This window comes from Ochotona curzoniae, unplaced genomic scaffold, assembly GCF_017591425.1.
Source record: "Ochotona curzoniae isolate NIBS_2020 unplaced genomic scaffold, NIBS_Ocur_1.0 contig_43, whole genome shotgun sequence".
NCBI lineage: Eukaryota > Metazoa > Chordata > Mammalia > Lagomorpha > Ochotonidae > Ochotona > Ochotona curzoniae.
In genome coordinates, this window is record NW_024466218.1 from 20,877,970 (window position 1) to 20,900,701 (window position 22,732).

The window sequence follows — 22,732 nt, forward strand, 5'->3', positions numbered from 1 at the left end:
ACAGAGGAGCTTCGCAGGTGGGTTCATTTTTACTCATGGTTTTAGGGCTTCATAATCCAAGACAAGGGGACCCCCATCAACCCGGCCGGTGACGAGGGTGGTATGGGGAGGACACTATGGTGTACTGGGAAGCAAAGAGACACAGAGAACAATGTGTCCACATCTCTGTGATCTGACCTAGGCGCAGCCCAATGCTGTGTGATCACCTCCCAAAGGCCTTGCCTTCAGCCACCATATTCTCTCAGGCCCATAAACACAGGACTCTGGGGTTTTAGGTGTTTGATGAAATGGAGTGGCAAATCTTGTTGAAACTCATAGCAGATTATATCCATGCTCTTGTTCTAGAAGCATACCTTTTCATGTATTTTTCTTCTTTAATTTTTCCTATAAAAACATCACTCAGCTCCTTTCAAGGAAGATGGCCACAATTCCTTTCCCTACTTCCACAGGTCATTCTCTCTCACTGTGATATCCCACAAATTTGATTATATAGGTCTTCTGCAAAATTACCATAATGAAATTGTATTTCAGTCATGCCTACTGTTTTGATCATCTTTTAGATTTCTTTTACACGGGTATTGTGCCTCCTCCACAGTTCCATCTCACATCATACTAAAATAATACCAGATCAGGTGTGGCAATATTCTGATTACTGCCATCATTCCTGGGATTAAAAAAAAAAAACCAACACCCAAAGTAAGAGGTTTCAAAAGGGGATACACCAAAAAGGGATTATATTAATACTAAAAAATTCTGGGCTCGGCATGGTAGCCTAGTGGCTAAAGTCCTCGCCTTGTACATGCCAGGATCCCCTCCTCTCTGTATACCTGTCTTTCCAATAAAAACAAAAAACAAACAAAAAATACTAAAAACTTTTAGGAAGTTGAAGATTTTGGATATGGCAGTATTTTTTTTAAAAAATAAGAAAATCAAAACAGAAGTACATATATGTAGCTATTTTAGTGCATACGCACGTAGTAGAGGTGCATTTGAGTATTTAATAAGGGCACCAACACTGTACAAATGGCTACACTTTTTAATATTACTCTCCAGCAATTACCAGGGCATTTCATAAAGTTCAGGGAAAATGGAACTATTTTAATCCTTTGGAAAAATTCTGAGGTCACAAATAGGGAATTTTCAAAAAGTACACAAAAATGCCTATCGCCAAAAAGCTAGGCATAGATTTTGAAATTTTTTCCACCAAAATGAGTATCTTTTAATTTGACCAATTTTTGAGGCCACCTCACATTAACTGAGGTGTGCGTGTAAAGCAGGCCATATATCCCAATGATTTTCAAATATGTTAGTCTCAAGACTACTCTATACTGTTAAAAAACCATTAGTATCTTCAGAAATCTTTTTCATGTAGATTATGTGTTAATTGCCAAGTTAAAATTTTAAGCTGAGAGAAACTTAAAATACAAGAACACACAAGCACACATTCTATCAGCTGTCAGAGCAGATCATCACACATTATGTGGCTTTTGTACAATCCCAATGGGAGGCTGTGAGACAAAATGTAAAAATGAGACTTTGAGAATCACTGGAATACGCAGAATACAGGCTGGTAGCATTTTACCTGCTTAACAAGTTCATGGTAAACACTTAGCTCCTCCTGATATTTTTGTTAATTTTTCTTAATCTGGCCTTCTAGCTCTTGGGCCAGCAACATGTTATCTTACACCTTGGCATTTACTGTTTGGAGTCAGAATACATAGTAAACCCAACACAAAGATTCAAAGACAATATATTTGGTTCATTATGGTTCCACGTGGAATAAAAGTTAGATTTGAGGGCTGGCACATGGCACAGTAGGCTAAGCACAGCCTGTATCCCACATGCGTTTCAGTTCATGTCCCAGCTGTACTACTTCTGATCTAGCTCCCTGGACAGGAAAAACAGCAGAGGATGGCCCAGGGCCTTGGGAACCTGCACCCACATGGGAGACCTGGAAGAACCTCCTGGCTCCTGGCTTCATATAGGCCCAGCTCCGGCCGATGTAGTCATTTGGGGAAAAAATTAGGGGGTAGAATATCTTTCTGTACCTGTGTCTTTTCCTCTGCGTAATTCTGCCTTTAAAGTGATAATAAAATAATTTCATAGAAAAAAAGCTAGATTCTAGTCATCTCCAATAGCTGCTGGCTATTAGAAACCAAAGGGGGGAAAAACCTTCATGACAGTGATAATATTCATAATTTAAAAACCAAAGCTATAGTTTTAAAAGCAACTCTAACTCAAAATTTTAGCTTTATTTTAATCTTCCGGTTCTGTTGCATATGACAAAGTTGTTGGAAAGATTATTCTAATTAAAACAAAATACTGGCAGACATCCTCTAGCGTCAGTCCTGTCCCTTTAGTCCCTGAAGGAAGTTGGATGAAACCCTTATATAAAGATACCAAAGACAAGTGAGGCAACCGAACTTGTTTCCCCTAGTCACCCTGACCACCCCTGTGGAGGCCTTCTCTGCTGTGGGTATTCTCTCTCCTTACAGAAAACTTGAGAATCATTCTTGTTTTATATTTCCTTAAAGCAGTCATGACAGTATCCTCATTATCTAGAACTTGGCAAGCTTCAGGTTTCTCTTGAGATATTCAGACAAACACGGCTGCACTAAAATACTAATGTTAATGTTTTGTAAATTGCAATTTGCAATTTTTGTAAATTTTAATTTGCTTTCTATATTTTCACTCAAGTGACTCATGAATTAAACAGCACGAGCACGAGCATTTTCTTAATAAACTCCGATGCCTCTGAGGTAGAATGAAGAGTGCTCTGCGCAGCATGAGAAGAAAACACGTCGTTGTTTTTAAGGTTTTCATCAAACTCTTTGCCAAGTCAGCTCATTCACTCTTGCTACAGAACTTACACAGCACAGAATCCACCACTGCATTAATACACTTTAATTTTTCTTTTCTGTTTTTACAAACAAGTGGTCCAAAGCATTAGTCTAAAATTTTATCTGGCTTTGAGCAGTGATACTTAACAAGCAAGATTTCTAGGGAAAAATCCAAAAGGAACAAATTTTCCTAGGGAAGAGCTGATCTAAAAGATAAAGACAATGAGAATCATGGTTCTGAAAGTGCCAATCAGTTCTCCTAGCATTCTGTGAGGTGCAAATGACGACCAAAATACTGAGTAATCATGAAAGGGGACACGGTAACTGCTGCTGTGTGAGGGTCACCACTGTTACTTTCGTTTTCCCTCAGATCTTGGGCAGGAGCGAGTCACAGTTGACGTCACGGCCATACCACCCTCTCCAATCAACTGAGGAAAGATGGCCAAGCTGATGTTCATATACCCACTTGGAACAGTTGTGAATTGCAGTCACATATATACAAATATTAAAATAAGGATTGTTGGCAAGAGATCCCAAAGGGAATCTCCCCAGGAGTTCTAGAAACAGGTTCCTTAAGAGAGAAATTTCCACTTGGTAAAACTTGCACACAAGAAGAAACACTCAATTAACGACTCTAAAACTAAATTTCAATGGTAGAATTCACGTGTCTGTTACAGGTGCAAATTCCAATCATTTGCATAATCACATGACTGGCAAATACCTATTTCTTCTTTTTTTTTAAAAGATTTATTTTTATTATTATTTTTTTTATTGGAAAGGCGGATATACAGAGAGGAGATACAGAGAGGAAGATCTTCCGTCCGATGATTCACTCCCCAAGTGAGCGCAATGATCCAAAGCCAGGAGACTGTTCTGGGTCTTCCACACGGGGGCAGGGTCCCAAAGCTTTGGGCCATCCTCGACTGCTTTCCTGGGCCACAGGCAGGGAGCTGGAAGGGAAGCGGGGCTGCCAGGATAGAACCGGCGCCCATATGGGATCCCGGGTGTGCAAGGCAAGGACCTTAACCACTGCGCCACCGCGCCGGGCCCAATACCTATTTCTTCTAACAAATGTCAGCTTTATGGCTCTCTGCTTAGAAGGGAATACTGGCAGGGAAACTTTAGGACTACATAAATTAAGCACTTTTTAAAAATAGAACAACATAGAGGTAATGTTGAAATCAAGTATTCATTCTATAAAAACAAAATGTGTACAGACAATCCATATTCAGTTCTTTTTAATTCCCTACTGTCATTCTGGTCCAGTTAGGGATTCTAAGGAACCAACAGAATGAAAGTTTTGTTTTGTTTCAAATCACAACTCAAGGCAAATGCAAAAATAAGTGAGCTATAATGATAATTTTTTAAAAAAATATGGAATATCCATCAACTTAGAGGAGGAACATTAAAAGTACTTTTTAGAATCATAAACCTAACACCTCAACGGGAAGACTGATCATAGCATGGCATGTACGCACTCACACACTCAAGGTAAATAGAAAAAAAAACCAGGCGCAATCAGGTTGTGGCTATATACAGCTATCTTTGTTTATCAGTGGCTGAAATTCGGACTGGGTGCTGTTCCCACAACCTCCTATCAGGCAACCATTTAGAAATGAAACAAACCACAGGAAACAAGCAAAACAACTCTCCAGCTGTCTGGTATGCATTGCCACTTCAAACACAGAATTTAGAAATTCTCCAATAAAGTTTCTAAATATCAACCCACAAAGCTGTTGTCTGGCAATTTGGGGAGGCCCTAACTGGAACTTGATCAGCTTCTGTGGTTTAGAGCAAGATTGTTTTTTAGCTTCTTTGTCTATGTCTGGTCCACTGCCTAATGCCTGTCCCAGGTAGCAGTGCTGTCCTGAAAGGGCTCATGGTGCACCCTCCTCCTGCTACAGACTGCACACCCCTGGCTGGCTGCTTCGATGTTCCTCCATCAGCATTCCCGAAGGTCAGGTGCTAAGCTCATCCATCACCTTAAGAGGCTGGGACGAAGGGAGCATGTTCCTTCTGTTTCCTTCTGGCTGAGGCCAAGAGCATGTGGCAGAGCCAGCCAGACTCACCTTCCCAATCTCAGGGCTCTGATCAAGTTGTCCACAGGCACTACACTCACAAGGACATGATCTAAGTTGAAGGGGATTGGTTGGGTTACCATTTTAGGTCCAAGTATCAGAGAAACCTGACTGGTAGAAAGCAACAGAAGAGCAAAGTAGAAGCAAAACAGAGCAGAGATCAGGAACTACATGGTCCCAGGAACAGGACATTCCTGAACCCAACAGTGTTTCAATTTCAGGTCCTAGTTCTCTGTGAAATCCAGGTGCACTTCTTTCCATTTGAATTTGACAGAAGCCTTTGCCTACTTCTTAGAAAATCTTCTCTTCTGTTTTGTGTAAATAGTTTGGGTGGGTTTCCTGACTCAGATATTGAGATGCCTAATTCTCAACAATCATTGGTTTCGGAATGATTTTCTTCAACCCTGACTGTTTACGCCTTCCAGTTTCCCCTTGCTTTGAGAATTATTTTTTATTTGCATATTAGAGCTTGTTCAAGCACAGAGAAGACAGTTACCATTCAAGACAAGAAGGACACTGTTACTAGTAAATTTAACAATGAAAGGGAAATTCCTTATTGAAAAAATATAGGAAATTACTCACGTAATCTGGTAGAGGAGCATCGTTGGAACTCAGTGAGCCTCTCAAGGACTGTGTGGCTTGTTCCAGAACTTTGTTGTGTTTTTTAGAGAGCAAAGAAAATAAACTGGAGGAAAAAAAAGAAAACAAAAGCATTTACATTAAAAGAATTGTTTCCCTTGCTAAGCATTCTGTGGAATTATATAATTGTACAGCATGTCAAATACATTGAAATATACTTTAAAACAATTCTTTCACCATGCTCTATTAACAGCACGATCAGCAATACAACAAAACATCTCAGTGAGGAAGATGATTAAATTAAAATTTTTTTTGACCTTGTCAGTTTAAAATTATGTCATGCATAGGAAAATATTTCAAATGAGTTCTATACAGGAAATAATATGGACCAGAGATTGACAAAATCTGGGATGCTAACTAATTCTAGGATTACCTAAAGCAGATACTTTGGAAGCTGTAAGAAACTAAAGGATGCTGAAGTTCTAACCAGCCAGTAGATAAAACTCCAAACTTGGGCAATCTATTGAATGCCCAAAAAGGCATGTATTAAGAGTAAAACTAATCTAATCTAGAAATAGGATTATTTTATTCTGAGAGAAATCTTAACAAAGATATATGAGCTACCTTCAAAGAATAAATTTGATCACAAACATAAATGGATTAAGCATTCTTGTTAAAACAACAGAGATCATCAGACTGTATAAAAGAGGAGACACCATCATGTGCTATTCAGAACAGGCACACCTATAAATGTAAAGACACAGATACATTAACATGATACAATAGACAAAACTCCAACACCAGTCATAAAAAAGCTGGAGTGGCTAGGTTAATTTCAGAGAGGGTACATTTGAGGATAAGAATATTATTACTAAAAATAGAGACTTGATAATGATTAAAGCTAATAATCCTAAGTATGTATAAGCCTAATAATATAGCTTTAACTATATATACATATGTCTACATATATAAATCATATGTTCCCAGTATTAAATACACTGTATCTAATGAGTGAGATATTCCTATTTGGGATAGATGGAGCTTAGAAATAAATGCAATTGTGATTCCACGTACTTTCCATATAAACTTGAGATATGACCTGTGAATTAACTAGTTAACTCATTTACTTGAAGGACACAGAAAACACTGTTTAGTTTGCTGGCTAACTCCCCAAATGCCCACAACTGCTGGCTTTTAGCAGGGCTGAAGAGAGAAGGAAACTCAACCCAGGCCTCCAAAGCAGGCAGCAGGAACACAACTTGGTCTTCACCACTGCCTCCTAGCATCTGTACCAGCAAGAAGCTGGAGTCAGCAGCCAGAGCTGGGGCTGGGTGTCAGACCAGATATTTTCCTAGAGGACAAAGTGTCTTAATTGGCATCTTAACCACTAGGCTAAACGCATATCTCAGTAGTATTTTAAAGTGCCAAACACGTTATTAAGCAGAATATTGAGTGCTTTTTCTAAGTTAACTCTTTATAAAGGATGTTTACTTATTTGAAAGGCAGAGCAATAGACACATATGCACACACACACCCTCAGACATACACATACATATATCTTCCACCTATTATTTCATTCCCCAAATGACTGCAACAGACAGGCCTGGGACAAGCTAATATCGAGAGACAAGAACTCCACCTTAGTCTCTCTCATGGGTAGCAGGAATGTAAGTACTTGGGCCATTTTCTACTGTCTTCTCACCCAGATGAATTAATAGGAAGTTAGACTAGAAGCAAATAGTTGGCACTCCAACCAGCACTCCTACACTTGCCACATCACACAATGGCCAATTTCTAAGTGAACTTTCAACTGTATTATCAAGGCAACAGAAACCCCTAAACACTTATTAGTAATGCTAGATGTTGAGCAAAGCAAATATAACAGAGGCAACAAATAGTCTCTAAATCTATACTCAGAAACAGTGGGAAAAATTATGTGAAATATAATTCATTACATAATGAGGAAGCATAAAATCCCTTATCATTGCTTATCCTTTAAGTATATGTATCTAACAGAGAGGTTTCTATGAAATAGAACAATCCTACCAAGTTTCATGAAGGGATTAGGTAGGTTTAGCACAGGGTCTTGAAAAAGCAGAAAGATTTCTTTTTCTAAGACAGAAGAGAAGGGGCAATGTTTGACAATGGGAATAAGAGGAAGCTTGGCACCTCTCTAAACCATCAGAGTGGCTGGGGTCAAGTCCCAGCTCCACTCCTGACTGCAGTTTCCTGTTGATGCACACCCAGAAGGCTCAAGTCCTTGGGTTCCCGTCACCCGTGTGGGAGATGCAGGTTGAGTTCTGGGCCTTGGCTTTGGCCTGGCCCAGATCTGGCTGTTGCAGGAATCAATGGATCAAAAACCTGCTTGTCTCACTTGCAGGTAAAATGAAAAAAAGAAGGGGGGGGGGTTGAGAGTTCTAGTGCGTGTGTGTGTGTGTGACAGAGTGAGAAAGAGAAAGGAGAAGAAAGAAAAAGAGGAGGAGGAGGAAGAAAAGCAAAAAGCAAAAGGAAGGAAAGAGGAAGAAGGAGCAGAAATGACTTTTTCAAACAGAAGAAAGTCTTTTCAATTATAGCTTTGCTTCTCCACGCCCCATTTTAAATCTAAAAGTAAATATCATACTTTCTACTCACCACTATCCCATGGCCCAGTGGTAACTGATACAGTTTATTGTACGTAATTCCAAAAACATTATATATGTATCAAGGCAAGTATACAGACACTGTGAATGTGTGCATTCACATAGGCGTCCATCTTTCTTAGTCCACAAAACATGCACTATTTTATATCATACACTTTCCCACTGAGTACCATGTTGTTTCTTCCATTCAATGAGCATTTGTTCAGCGAGTGCCTGTTACTTAACATCTTAGCACGTGGATGTGCCATAATTTATTAAGCCACTTATGAATCAGTCATGGCTCTTATTTACAGTTTTTATTATAAATAGGCTAAATTTTAGCAGTAGAGGAGGCCCAAAGCCTTGGGACCCTGTACCCATGTAGGAGACCCAGAAGAGGTCTGGGCTCTTGGCTTCAGTCAATCATTGGAGGAAAGATCTTCCTCTTTGTCTCTCCTCCTCACTGTATATCTGACTTCCCAATAAAATAAATCTTAAAAAAAGAGGGGGGGCTGGGAAAAGATTTTCTGCTAAACCCTTATTCACATGCATAATGAATCATAAGCTCAATATTTTACTTCCAAAAGTGTCCTAGCAAGCAATAGAAGTGGATTTGAACAGGCTCACACTTAGCCTAGTGGCTAAAGTCCTCGTGTTGTACATGCCAGGATCCCATATGGGCACAGGTTCTAGTCCCATCAGTCTTACTTCCCATCCAGCTCCCTGCTTGTGGCCTGGGAAAGCAGTTGAGGATGGGCCAAATTCTTGGGACCCTGCACCTGTGTGGGAGACCCAGAAGAAGCTTCTAGCTCCTAGCTTCAGATTGGCTCAGCTCCAGCCATTGTGGCCACTTAAGGAGTGAATCAATGTACAGATCTTCCTATCTGCCTTTACAACAACAACAAATATATATATACATATATATAATGAATATATATATTATATATAATGAATATATTATATATATAAAATATATAATGAATCGTATATAATGTATGCTCATAGGAAAATGCACACAGAGAGAAATTAGAAGAAAATCATAATCATAATACACAATCTGGAATTTTATGACTTTTTTGAGACTAAAAGAACTTTAATAATTGACTTTATTATGGGGCAAGACTAGATTCAGGAGTGTAAATTGGATGCCTGAACAAAAAGGGGAAAAAAACAAATATGCCCAAAATAAGAGGGTCTCAGGGTGTTGGTACTACATTAAAAAAGAGAAAGTGGAACCAGGCAGTGCCTGTCACTGAGTGCAGAGAGAACTACTCTGTGTATGTGCCCCCATTCGAGTACCTTCCAGAAACAATGGGGATAATTCACAACAGCTTTCATCATCCATTTATGACAATTGCTAAACAAGTCCTAGGAACCAGAGCAAAAACACTTGAAACTGTTTCCTTTGGAAAAGAAAGGCTAGGCTACTGATGTATTTATTTTCAAAGAGAACACTAACAATCTGTTTTCCCTGCTAGTCAGAGACCAAACAAGGAAGTGAGCTTCAGTTCAAACATCAAGATATTTTACTTGGGTAAAATGGAAAATGTGACCATTAAGGGAATAAACTGCTGAGACAGTGTGCCCCAAGAAGCTGTGGATTCTGCCCACAGCTGGCTGTGTAAAAACAGATAATTCAAGGTCATTTCCACTTCTCTTTTGTATATGAGTAATAGAGAATTCTCACTCCAAGTTGTTCCCATACAATTTAATAGGCTTTCTCCCTTAGACTTTAGACCTTATAGTTTGTGCCTTCAAAGATCTGTATGTGTGTGTGTGTGTGTGTGTGTGTGTTTTAAAACATCCTAATTTTGCCTTTACATTTAGTATTTTAAAAGCAAAAGTGACATAAATTTATGAGACAAGACTTGCAAACTGCTAAGTGAGAAATGCAGCTTTTGTTTAAAGTTTTTCATTCAACATTCCCAACTCTAACTCAATGCCAGAGCAAATACTGAAGAAGCAGAATGTGTGTATGTAAAATGTGATTATAAAAATAAGTGACACTGAGTATTATACGTACCTGAAGATCAGTCAGGATATACTTGTCAGAATTTTTTTTAAATTTTTAATTAGAAATTCTTTTTGTATAAGACCATTCATTATAAATTGGGTCAAACCAAACCACTGATGAAGGAATGAATGGGATAGTCAAGGAAGATACAGTGCTATGAAGCAACATAAAATGACGTAAAGCTCTACGTATTGATTTGAAGAAACCTCAGTAACAATGCTGAATTAAAAAGAACAAACAAATCAGGTTCCTTAACAAAAGTAAACAAGGTGATATTATGTATACAATGTTTTTAAACTACAAACTAATATTATACCCATTTTGTTGATCAAATGTGTGAAGTAATGTAAAATACACATGGAAATGATAATGCAAATATTTGTGACTACCACTTCCCTTTGGAGCGGGAGGAGACAAAGTGGGCCCAGGGAGGAAGAAATGAGATTTGGCTCTCACCTGCCCTGCCTCCTGCACTTTTGTTCTTCACATAAACATGCAAAGCATTCTTTCAGTCACATTAAACACAATGTGCACGCTGCTCAGGTTTTCCGTGTGTGTGCCTGAAATATTATGCTCATTTACCAAATCTGCTAAGAAGCACAGCTCTCCTGTGGGAAACTCAGCCCTCGCCTGCAGATGGCCATTTCAGAAAAGCAGGCAATGAGCACACGGAGGGGTGCAGCCACTGCCGACTGCCACACGTGCAGGGAGTCACAAGCTGGCGAGCATGACTGCGGCTCAGGGCGCACAGATGGTGGCAGGAGATGAGTGCAGAACGCGGACAGTCGGCAGGCAGATGGGAAAGGGCTGCTCAGGGCACCTCAAAAGCCTGGGATGGAACGAAAGGTGCAACCTTCGGTCTTAGAGGAAACCAATTAGACAGACATTGTTCCTTGCTCCCAACAGGTCAACCCTAAGGGGGTAAGGAAAAAACATGCCTGCAATACTGAAATCACAGAACGCCAGTGGTCTAGAAACAGTGTGGTGGGAATACACTGGGGGGTCTGGCCTGTCACACAGAGGAAGCCCACCTGACTGTGGCTTAAAGGTTAGGGGTTTGCTGGTTCAGAGAGCAAAAGGGGAAGGAACACATACTCACAAAGGGGAACAGTGGATAGGAAGTCTACAGGGAGACGTCAGGGAAATACCCAGGGTTTCTAAGATAGCAACAGAAATAGACCCATGGGGCATGAGAGGTAGTGAGGCAAGGCTGCCAATACAGGGAGGGAACGGATATGAAAAGGCCTTACCTACGGTGTGGGCAGGCTGGCATTTCATCTTGCTAAGTCCCTGAGACAGACAGAATGTTAAACACTCACCAAAGTTCCAACCACATGCCAGGCTATAGGAAAAAGACCCGGGAGTGAAGAGTAGGCAAAAGCAAGCCGGTTTGTGTGCTGCCTGCCTGGAGGGTGCAGTGGGGTCTGGGAGGACACCCCCCCACCCCAGCAGCCTAGAGGAAGACATGGAATGTCAGAGGGTCATAGAAGAGGGCTGCCTGATGGCACTGGAGGTGAGACAAGGAGACCGCTTTTGGAGATGATGCCAGCCCGCATCTTAGGGATCAGTCAGGATGCTGCCAGGCCAGGCAGCTCCTGGTGTTGGCAATTTGGGCTGAGAAAACTGCTGCTGTAGGACCGAGCTTCAAGTGTCGAGCTTACAGCAGAACACTGTGAAAATGCTGGAAGCGTAGCGAGGACAGTCCACAGAGCACCTCTTCTGTTCCACTTAGCCCTTTGCCTGCATCCTAAAAGCCAGGTGCTCCTGGGCAGCAAGATAGCAAGATGAGAAAGAAAACAAAAGGGCCCAGTGCAGTAGCCTTGTACCTAAAGTCCTCGCCTTGCACATGCCAGGATTCCATATGGGAGCTGTTCACATCCCAGTTGCTCCACTTCCTGTCCAGCTCCCTGCTTGTGGCCTGGGAAAGCAGTGGAGAATGGCCCAAAGCCTCAAGACCCTGCACCCACATGGGAGACCCAGAAGAAGCTCCAGCTGCAGATTGGGTCAGTACAGGCTGTTGTGGTCACTTGGGGAGTGAACCAGTGGATGTATTATCTTCCTGTCTGTCCTTCTCTCTGTAAATTTGACTTCCCAGTAAAAATAAATAAATGAAGAAAGAAAGAGAGAGAGAAAGAGAGAGAAAGAGAGAGAAAGAGAGAGAGAGAGAGCAATAGCGTAGCAGCTAAAGTCCTCGCCTTGAACATGCCGGGATCCCATATGGACGCTGGTTCTAATTCCGGCAGTACCGCTGCCCATCCAGCTCCCTGCCTGTGGCCTGGGAATGCAGTCGAGGATAACCCAAAGCTTTGGGTTTCTGCACCCACATGGGAGACTTGGAGGAAGTTCCTGGCTTCTGGCTTTGGACTGGCTCATCTAAAGCCATTGCGACCGTTTGGGGAGTGAATCATCAGATGAAAGATCTTGCCCTCTGTCTCTCCTCTCTCTATATCCACCTTTCTGATAAAAAGAAATAAACCTTAAAAAAAAAAAAAAGAGAAATGACCAGATGGCAGGTTAGAAATCTACCCCGGATCCATTGGAATCATGGAAGTGGAGGTGAACACCCAAGGAGAAGAAATCTGAGCACACAACTCTGGGAAACACAAAGACAGCAAGGTGAGGAGAGCAAAGGTTGCCACAAATGATTCTTTCAAGAAAGCAAGAAGAACTGGAAAAGGAAGACTTTCTGGAGGCTAAAGGGCTAATTTCAAGGACAGAGTAATTATGACTGTTTAAATTCTGTCAGATGCACAGGAGGATTTACAAAATTCCATCCAATTACAAAATAGACAAAATCACTGGATCTGGCACAAAAAGAACACAAAATGGCCGCAAGCCATTTCCAGAAGGGAAGAGAGGGCAGAAGCTGACTGCAGTAGGAAGCGAAACAGAGGGTGAACCTTTGGGAAATGAAAATATGATTGCAGAAATAAAAACTTTCATAGAAAGGTGAGAGAAACTTGGTGAACTTTCCCATGTGCATCAGGAAAGACAAAGAGATGGAAAACAACTGACATATGACAATGTAGAAAATTGATCCAGAAAACCTAATTTTTTTTCTGTTTTAAAAAAGGACAACAGAAAAGGAAAATATTATTAAAAATTTATCTCAAAGTTCTCAAAACTAAGCAACAAAAAAGTGAATTTCCAGAATAAGCATTCCAGAATCAAAAGAAGGAAAGATACAGAAAAATCCTAGCACCTGACTGGACAAGTGAGGGCGCAAGGGAGCTCAAGGGAAGGCATGTGACACATGCCTGAAGTCAGCACTGCCACCAGCATGCCATAGGCAGGAAACGATGCCATGCATGATGAGAGAGAACTGCTCGGCATGTCAAACCAAACCCGAATCACCTTCTATTGCAGAATTAACATTAGAAACTTGTAAATAAACTCTTTAAGAGAGTAAGTCCCACAATGTGGAATGTGCATGAATAGCATCTGAGTGTGGCAACGGAACTGTGCCCGGAATGCAGGTTAGCAGCACCTTGCAGGTGGGCCTGGGCTTTACGATGCCCGCTGCCACGTCGGGAACATGTTTTCCTCCCTCATTCCACTTTTCTGTTAAGTATAAAAACTTGGTAAAAGACAATTAGACAAAAACGAAAAAGAGGGTCATTACATTGTTCTAACAGATGTCAAAAACATGAGAGGCATGAAACTCCTCTATTCAAATGGAAAAATCACCAGAGACCTAACCGACAATGCTATGATGAACTTAAATAGCAGAATGTTCATCTTGTAACTGTTAATAAGATAGTGGGAGAGGCAAATAGGGAGTGAAAAGGGGGAAGGAAAGGGGGGAATCCCCATACCTACAAAAATGCATCATGGAAAATAAAAAATAATTAAAAAAAAAACTCTGCTTCACAGTTGCTCTTAAATTACTAAGCATGTGTGTATGCAGGTAACATATATGTATCATAAGCATGTTTTACCAAATGCCATGTTCATTTAAGGCCTTCACTGTAGATCTCTGGGCAATGTGCAGCAAACAACATGGTCTAAAATAACCTTGTCCCTAATGATTTGTCTTTTTCACTTCTATATTTTTTTACTTATAGTCTTAGTTTATTTTTAGAATCCCCCTTTTAGTTAATTATTTATTTATTTATCTAGTTATTTATTTGAAAGGCAGAGTGACAGAGAGGGAAAGACTGAAGGGAGAAATGGAGGGAAGAATGGAGATTGATCTTCTATTCTCTATATCACTCCCCAAATGCCACAACACCTGGACCTGGACCAAGTCAGAGCCAGGAGCCTGGAACGGCATCTGGATTTTCCATGTGGGTGGCAGAGAGCCGAGTCTCTGGGTCATCATGTGCTGTCTCCCAGGTACAGCAAAAAACAGAGAGAGCTCAGCACCAGGCAGGAGATCCCGCAGTGGCTTCACCTGAGGCACCGTAACACCTGCTAGACCCCCAAAATATTTATTATGGTAAGGACCTAAATTTAGAATGAAAGAGATGGCTGACTGCAATTATCTTTGCTAAGAACTCTAACATCTGTACCAAAACATGAAGGTTAGGGTAGAATAAACTACTCATTCATTCATATTTAATTGCCTTAATAACCATAAACATTTTAGATATAAAATAACTAGCTTAAATTCACTCCTTTCCTGGACAGGTGCTAAGATTGTGTTGAAAAGTAGGAAAGCAAAGCAGCAGCCTGCACAGGCTGGCTTGCTGACTGTTAAGGGAGGCTTGTTAGACTGCAACGATGACAGAGAGTGGGTACACAGCAGGCACACGGCCAGCAGATGGGCCTCTCCATGCAATGGACGCCCCCTGATGCGCTGACACCCACACTGTTCTACACAGCACTGCAAGGACAGCTTGACATCTCGTCTCCTTAAACACTGAAGAAAAACTCAAGGTATGTCTGGAGAGAGTTGGAGCATTCAGCACCATCTTCATGGCACTTTTGTACCACCAAAAATTACATGTGAAACCAAAAATAACTAGTCACACAATATGCAAAGTATTCAACTAAACAAAGTTTCCTTAAAAAAAAAAAAAAAAACAGGCTGAAACTTAAGACATTGAATTTCCCCCTGGCTGAGATTAAGGTAACTAAAGTCCAAATAAGGAAGACCTAGAAGAGCAGAAAGATGACTAACAACTTAACATAAATGATTAGTATAATTCTTACTAGTAAAAATAGGCTGAGAATAATGGAGCAAATACCTGATCCGGAAACTAAATTACCAGAAATCTGAGTGAGTAAAATAAGAAATCCATCTTTAAAGGCAACTGCTTTTATTTTGCACAAAGGCATTTATGCAAATTTCTTTCATATGTTTTTAGTTTTAAATCAGAAATATTTAGTGAGTGTGATGCAAAAGGATTTTTTAAAAGTAAATCTTAGCAACACTGACAAAATCTTGTCAAAAACACTATTTAGCAAGAATAACCAAATGAAAAACTGATGATTTAATTCATCAGAGATCTGTTAATTTTAAGTTACAGAATTTTATCTCATGGGTAGCATGTGAGTTTTCATCTGAGTACACAAATGCAACGACAATCAAGGACCCTTTATGTGCTTTGTAATTAGTATGTAAATCTAAAGACATCAAACATGTTAGAATCTTTTAGTTAGAAAAATATACTCTGTTCAAAGCAGAAATAGATCTCCCGACTTGAAAGAAGTTTGTTTGCTTTTTTTCTGTCAACTGTTCTTAGACTCTGAGAAAACCACACACCAAACAGGGAAAACACTCTCTTTCATATTAAATAATAATAATAACAAAATCTCACACGGCACACTGTCATTATAGTTCACAGCCATATCTGGCGCAAACTCGTATTTTATGGGAAAAATCCCCTTGGACAGTGGGATTATCTCGCAGTGAGCACGAGAAGAGCCGGGCCGGCAGTTGAGAAGTTATGATTGTCATGGGTCATAAGGCACTTCCTAAGTGTAAAGAAATTTCCTCTCAAGGGAAAGCTACTAAATAAACCATGTTTACTGTGTGTCAGAGTTTACAGAAAGAGAGGCACAGGAAACACTGTGCTGGTGGCAGTATGGGAAAGGCAGCAGGACCAAACACCTCCAGAACACAACGTAGACGCAACATACCTCCTGCCTAGAACATACCAGAACATAGTTTCTAAGCTAGACATCTGCCAGGTGTCAAGCCCTTCATTTGCAGATCCCTACTGGAACTCTGGGATGGCATTTCTTTTTTCCTAGCTCTACCTTAATTTAGCAAATATAATTAGTCTTTGGAAGAGACATAGGAACAGGAAGTCTTAATTGGAATTATAGGTCTTTACTAGTAAATGCCTTATTAAAACTTCTGCCAGCCTCATTAGTATTAAAAAAAAAACTTAGATGTTAAAAAAATACCCATTTATTTCTACCTCTTTTTAATCTTCATGTAGTTAACTACTAATTTGTACATGAGCTACCAATTTTTAACATCTATCTTTCTCTTTTGCTTGTATTTTTATCACATCCTATGAATCAAAGTATAAGGGCACAGAATTTCCTTCCCGTTCCTCTTTCAGCTTTACTGCTACAGCCACTGTGTATGCTGATGGCTCCTCTGGATTAGCTATCCCTGTTCCCCATTTTCCTTTAAAAAAAAAATCTAGTGACCAATTGTCAGTGAATAAAACATCCTTTGAATTAAGTTTAGAGATACTTTTTAGCAAAACCACAAAAGCAAACATATTTGCAGTAACTTCAGAGGAAGCCCACCTCAACTGTGACTCATCCTGAAGCACAGGAGCAGTCTGCTTTTCCAGCTCTTTAACATACAAGTCCAGACCACAAACAGACAAGGCAGCGGGACAGAGGGCTCTTTGGTAATTTTTTTTTTTCACACACAAAGTGGTTACCAGGATCCAACAGAAAGCTATGAACTTAAAGCTATGTATAAGTCCTTAACTGAAAGTCTTATTAACTAACAAAATATCCAGCAAGTGTAGTTATTAGATTCCAGAACTAAAACTTTCAAAATAATAATAATAATAATGATAATAATAAACACAGGAAAGACCAGGAGAGAACCAGGACGGCTGAGGTGGGGAAATCTCAGTAATGTAACCAGAAGGAAATAAGCAAGTCTCAGTTCAGCAGTCTCTGACACTTCAGGGCAACAGCACGTGTCCGAGTTAGCAAGTCTAAGTGGGTTCGAGAAAAGAAAAAGCCTGAATGGATGTTGTGACACAGTGGGCTAAGCTGCTATAGCATCAACAGTTCATGTCCCCGCTGCTCCACTTGAGATCCAGCTCCTTGCTTATCTGCCTGGGAAAAACATCACAAGACGATCCAAGCACATTGTGGGGGGCTTCTGCCTCCCACAATGGCGACCCAGATGGAGTACCAGGTCTTTGGCTTGGCCCAGTTCTGACTGTTGCAGCCATTTGCGAAATGAACCAGATGGCAGATCTGTCTCTGTCTCTTCCTTTCTCTCTCTAATTCTCCTTCCAAACAAGTAATAAATTAATCTTTTTTTAAAAATACATCATTAAAAAATAAAGATCCAACTGTGACAAATTCTTGAACTTAAAATCAACACAGCCTGCAACAGCAAGTTCTCAATCAATAATACCTTTATGACAACTTAAGGAAGTACTTTAGAGAAACAGACTTTTGTGATTTAGAAAATATCGGGAACACCACCATTTCCAGAAGGCTAGGTCAGTGAGGTATTGTTCAAAAAGCAAAAATGACTTTAGAGCCTCGGCTTCAGTCATCAGAGTTATGACACCATCAATAGAATGTCTCTAGTATTACAAAATTACAATATTACTTTTACTAAATGCATTTTACAATACAGAATATAAAATCACAGCCATCCTCACAAATAACCACGATGAACAGATTCTTTATTGTAACTACCAATAATTGAAAAGTAGAATTGTAGCGATAGTTGTGAAAACATTAGCATTTTGAGAGAAATTGTAGCTCTGATCAACTTGAGCAACATATGATAAGAAATAATCTCTTGTTCTATGAACTGTGGTTAATATTTAAGCACTTTTACCTCCCCACTTCCAGCCATTTTCCTAACACCGGCATGTAAATTCATGCATTGTGCTCCCTCTGCTGGCTTCATAACTACAGTTAATTCCACTGTTGGGAGGTTTGTTATATAAGGCATTCAACAACTTGAAAGGCACTAATTAGCCCACTGATTTGGGGATCTTAAATGTAATATTCAGCTCCCTCCTCTAATGGTTGGGCAACAACAAGAAAGGTACCCTAACTTGACTAAGTTCATGTGGCAGTCAGAGACAGAACAATCCTGGTCTTTTTGCTCAACACAGTGATCCTTCTCCTCCATAATGATGTCAATTATCTCTATGCACAAGAGTATTATTGAAACTTACTTTGCTACACTTTATTTAAAATCTGAAGCTTCATGTCTTTGAGTCACAGTTTTGAAAGTGCTGTAATTACAACTGATAAGATCTGATCAATATTCAGCAAAGACATATTAGGCTCTTAAGAGTGTTCATATTTTGAATTTCCTTGGGCAGTGCTCAATAAAAGAAGCCTATTGTAAAGTTTCCTAAAATGCTAGGTCTTTTAATCTCTCCTGATAAATTTAGAGACAAAAATTTCTGGCTTGGAAAATGCAGTCACTCAGGTAAGTAAAAATCATCATGTCATATTTGTTGATGATGACACTGAGAAAGAGAAGGCAGGTGATAGTTGGCATCTATAGAATGCCTACAACATAGCAAACACATACTTGGATCTTTAGAGAAATCTCTGCTGAGAGCAACCTACAAAATGGGCATTTCTAGCCTCAATGTCCAGAGAAGGAAACAGGGACATAGCTCACCTGAGGGCTGTTAAATAGCAATCTACTGCCTTTCTCTGTGTCTAACTGCTTTATTATTTATTGATATAGAATCAAGATATATTAACAGTAAAAGACAATCTCTTATGATTAGCATTATCACCCCAGCTCCTACAAAAAAGAAACTTATTTTTTTTTTTAAAAAAAAAAGATCTATTCTTTTATTGGAAAGGTGGATACACAGAGAGGAGAGACAGAGAGGAAGATCTTCCATCCGATGATTCACTCCCCAAGTGAGCGCAATGGCCGATACTATGCCGATCCGAAGCCAGGAGCCTCCTCCAGGTCTCCCACGCGGGTGCAGGGTCCCAAAGCCTTGGGCCATCCTCGACTGCTTTCCCAGGCCACAGGCAGGGAGCTGGAAGGGAAGCGGGGCTGCCGGGATAGAACCGGCGCCCACATGGGATCCCGGGCGCTCAAGGCGAGGACCTTAACCACTTACGCCACCGCGCCGGGCCCGAAAAAAAAAAGAAACTTTTAGGCAAAAAGATAGTGTTGTAGACTGTAGTGCTAATGCCTTCGTTACTTTCTGACCAATTTTGAATGACCTATTCCATACACGCTAAACAACCTGCATTGTATATAATAGTGATATTTTATTCTACTTTACTTTTGTGTAATGTATTCAACCATTTGTCAAGTGGTCTGTTGAGCTGTGTGACAACACTGGCTCTAGTCTGATAACAATGCTATTTAGATAGACACAGACAGTCTGGGATTACAGAATCTAATCTGTTCAGACTAAAAGTAAATATTTATTAAGCTAGAGTAGACAAGTCTATCTTTGTGGGGAAGAGACATCTCATTTCCCAATGAGATATAAATTGTTATCTAAATCATGGCCAATTTCTATCCAAAGTAAAGTTTAAATGTTGTGTTCCTTTTGAAATCAGAAAACTATGAACATCAACACTTATTCTTGTTTCCTGGTAGTGATTTCCACGGAAAGCAATCATGTTGAACAAAGTTTTTCAGTAGGGAAACAGGTTAAAATCAAGCTATTTCTCAATGACTGAAAAGTACAGACAACAACAACAAAAATGTCAACATTCTAGAAATTAGAAAGTAGCCTACAAAGAATTTAATCCTAAGGAATTTAGGAAAAACTGACAAATCAATGTCAATTTTAACTTTGTACAATCTAAATATAATAAGCTTGACATCTTGCTTTATAGGCATAAGAGGCACAGTATTATGATTATTAATGAATTCAGCTGCACAAAAAATCCTCATTTTTGATGTTACAAAGGAAGACGTTTAGGATAATTCAGGCACATTTGTGTTCAAATACTAGTTCCTTCTCTTCCTAGCAGTGTGGACTGCATATTTTCAGTGACTCAGTTTCCTTACATGTGGTGACGATGATGTTGACAGCTACTTAAAGTGTGGCTGTGATGGTGAACCTGAGAGAATTTACACCAAAACCCTTACTAAACAGCCATTGAAAAAGTCATAAGTCAGTTCCAACTGACTACTACCATGCATGCCCTGGGTTACTGATCCAACTTCTACCTGTCAGATGTTAGCAGCAAAAACTAACTTCTTAAAATTACTACCAGAGTGGAGGAGGGTGACACTTCACACTGGAGGACCTGGGTTCTAGGTTTGGTTCCACTCTCAGTTCTAGTTTCCTACTAATGTGCACCTGCAGATGCAGCAGTGATGGCTCTGGTAGCTAGGTTCCTGCCACCTACACGGGAAACTTGCATTAGGGTCCCAGCTCCCAGGCCTCTGGTTCACCACTGGCCATTGTGGGCATCTAGGGAGTGAACCAGCTGATGGAAATTTTGTCTGCTTCTCAAATTTAATACACACACATAATATTTATAAAAGCAACACTGCAAACACAGCACCCCTATGAACTGAATCTAGTTCACTGGTTGTGAGTATATAATGTGTTTGGGATAATCTATGGAAATGCCTTCAACTGCAAGACTGAGCAAACAAGTTAGGGTCAAGGTTGTGTTGGTTGATGGATGCTGGGGTTTAATGGATGTTCTAAAAGAAAATGCGTGCCAGCAGAAGTCAAGATAACTTGAGAAACTGAAAGCAAAAAGTGAGGTTCCCTGGGACATCATGGTTTTAAGATAGCCAATACTAATATATGCTGCTTAAAATCTTTGATTTTTCTACAAATGTACTTCAGTTTAATCCTTGGTTGCCCAGAACCTGCTTGCTGTTCCCCATTCTGTAACGGACAAACCAGAAGGTTTCTAACAGAATCCAGAATCTATAAAACAGTGTTCCTATGTCTAGGATATAGTCCAATATTACTCCACACACACTCTTGGCTAGAGGGTTATCAATTTTATGGATCCTCTTGAAGAATGAATGTTTTTGATTTATTTGGTTTTCCCCTATTGCTTTTGCTTTGACATCTTTTATTTCTATTCTTTACTAACACATTGCCTACTGTAGACTCAACTTGTTCTTTAGATTCTCAATGTTGAAATTCATGTTATTAACTTAAGATTAATTGCCCATTATTTCAGCCTCCCTTAAAACAGTGCTTTGGTGGCATCCCACATTTTTTGATGTGTTGTAGTGTCATTTTCAAGTAGTTCAAAATCTCTTTGAATTTCTTCTTAAACCCCTGGGTTATTCAGAAGTGGGTTATTCTATTTCCAAGTACTTGAGGGACTGTTCCACAGTGCTGCCTATTACTGAGTTCTATTATAATTCCACTATGATCAGAGAATAGTTTTATGTCTGATGGCACAGAACATGGTTCTTTCTTGGCGAAATGCCAACATGCAAAGGAAACAAAATGCATCTGGCAGTTACTAGTTGCAGTATTTGATGTTATCAGGTTAATTTGACTAGTAATATTAATACTTCTACATTTTTGTTTATTTTCCATCAACTTGTTCTATTAAATGATTAGAAAAGAGGTATTGAAAAATCCTACTATAATTCTAGATTTGCATAGTTAGCTTTATCTTTTTATGACGTTTTGTTTCATGTATTTTGAACCTCTGCTATTTGATGCATAAACATTTAGGACTCTAAAAGTCCTCCTGATGCACTAATTTCTTTGTCATGAAATGCTTTTCTTTACTCTGCTATGTTTGTGGGAGGCAGTCTGATAGTCATATAGTCTCTCCTGCTTTCTTTTTAACTAGTGTGAATGAAATAGTATTTAGATCTAATTTTGCTATTTTTACTTGCTCCACCTATTCTCTTCCCTTTTTCCTTTATCCCAGTGTCTTTTGGGTATAGCATTTTTTATGATTTGATTTGTTGACTCATTACTTCCAATTCTGAACAGTGGTCCCACCTGTTGCAGCATCCACAGGACTTCCCTCATTTGCTCGTCATCTTTTAGGGATCAGTTTCTTTCATGCTCAGCCCCCAGAGTCTAGAAAGCCACATGTATTGTGTCTGTTTTTGTTGGTTCATGTGGAAGGATAAAGCCAGGGTCTGTTAGTCTATCTAGGTTGGATGCAAACTGTGATTTTTTAATATTTGTGTGAAAATTAAAATGCAGAGACAAAATCAATTTGGGCTGCATAGGGTGATGGGCTGATTGTATATGTCATCCTTAAGTTCAGGTGCTGCAGCTTGAACCGCCATTGTTGCTGCATCTGAGTATGGAAGTAATTAAGCTTCTGGAGTCATAACCCAATGGTATTAGGACCTCACAAGAAGAGATGATACAGTCGCTCTTCATGCATGTACAAAGAGATCACGTACATCACCCAGAGACAGCCATCTACAACCCAGAGGTGGAGTGCTCACCAGACTCTGCTAATAACTTGACATTGAACCACCAATCACCAGAG

The 22,732-nt window shown here is 39.8% G+C and overlaps 1 protein-coding gene across 3 annotated transcripts in view; it reads right to left on the minus strand.

Moving 5' to 3' along the window:
• The window catches only part of DYM (dymeclin), a 290,990-nt gene that overhangs the window by 92,316 nt on the left and 175,942 nt on the right, over window positions 1-22,732 (minus strand). For all 3 annotated transcript variants that reach the window (XM_040984988.1, XM_040984986.1, XM_040984989.1), the window contains one exon: window positions 5,501-5,603. In XM_040984988.1, the coding sequence (XP_040840922.1) occupies window positions 5,501-5,603 (103 nt within the window). The remainder of the gene's footprint in view (window positions 1-5,500; window positions 5,604-22,732) is intronic.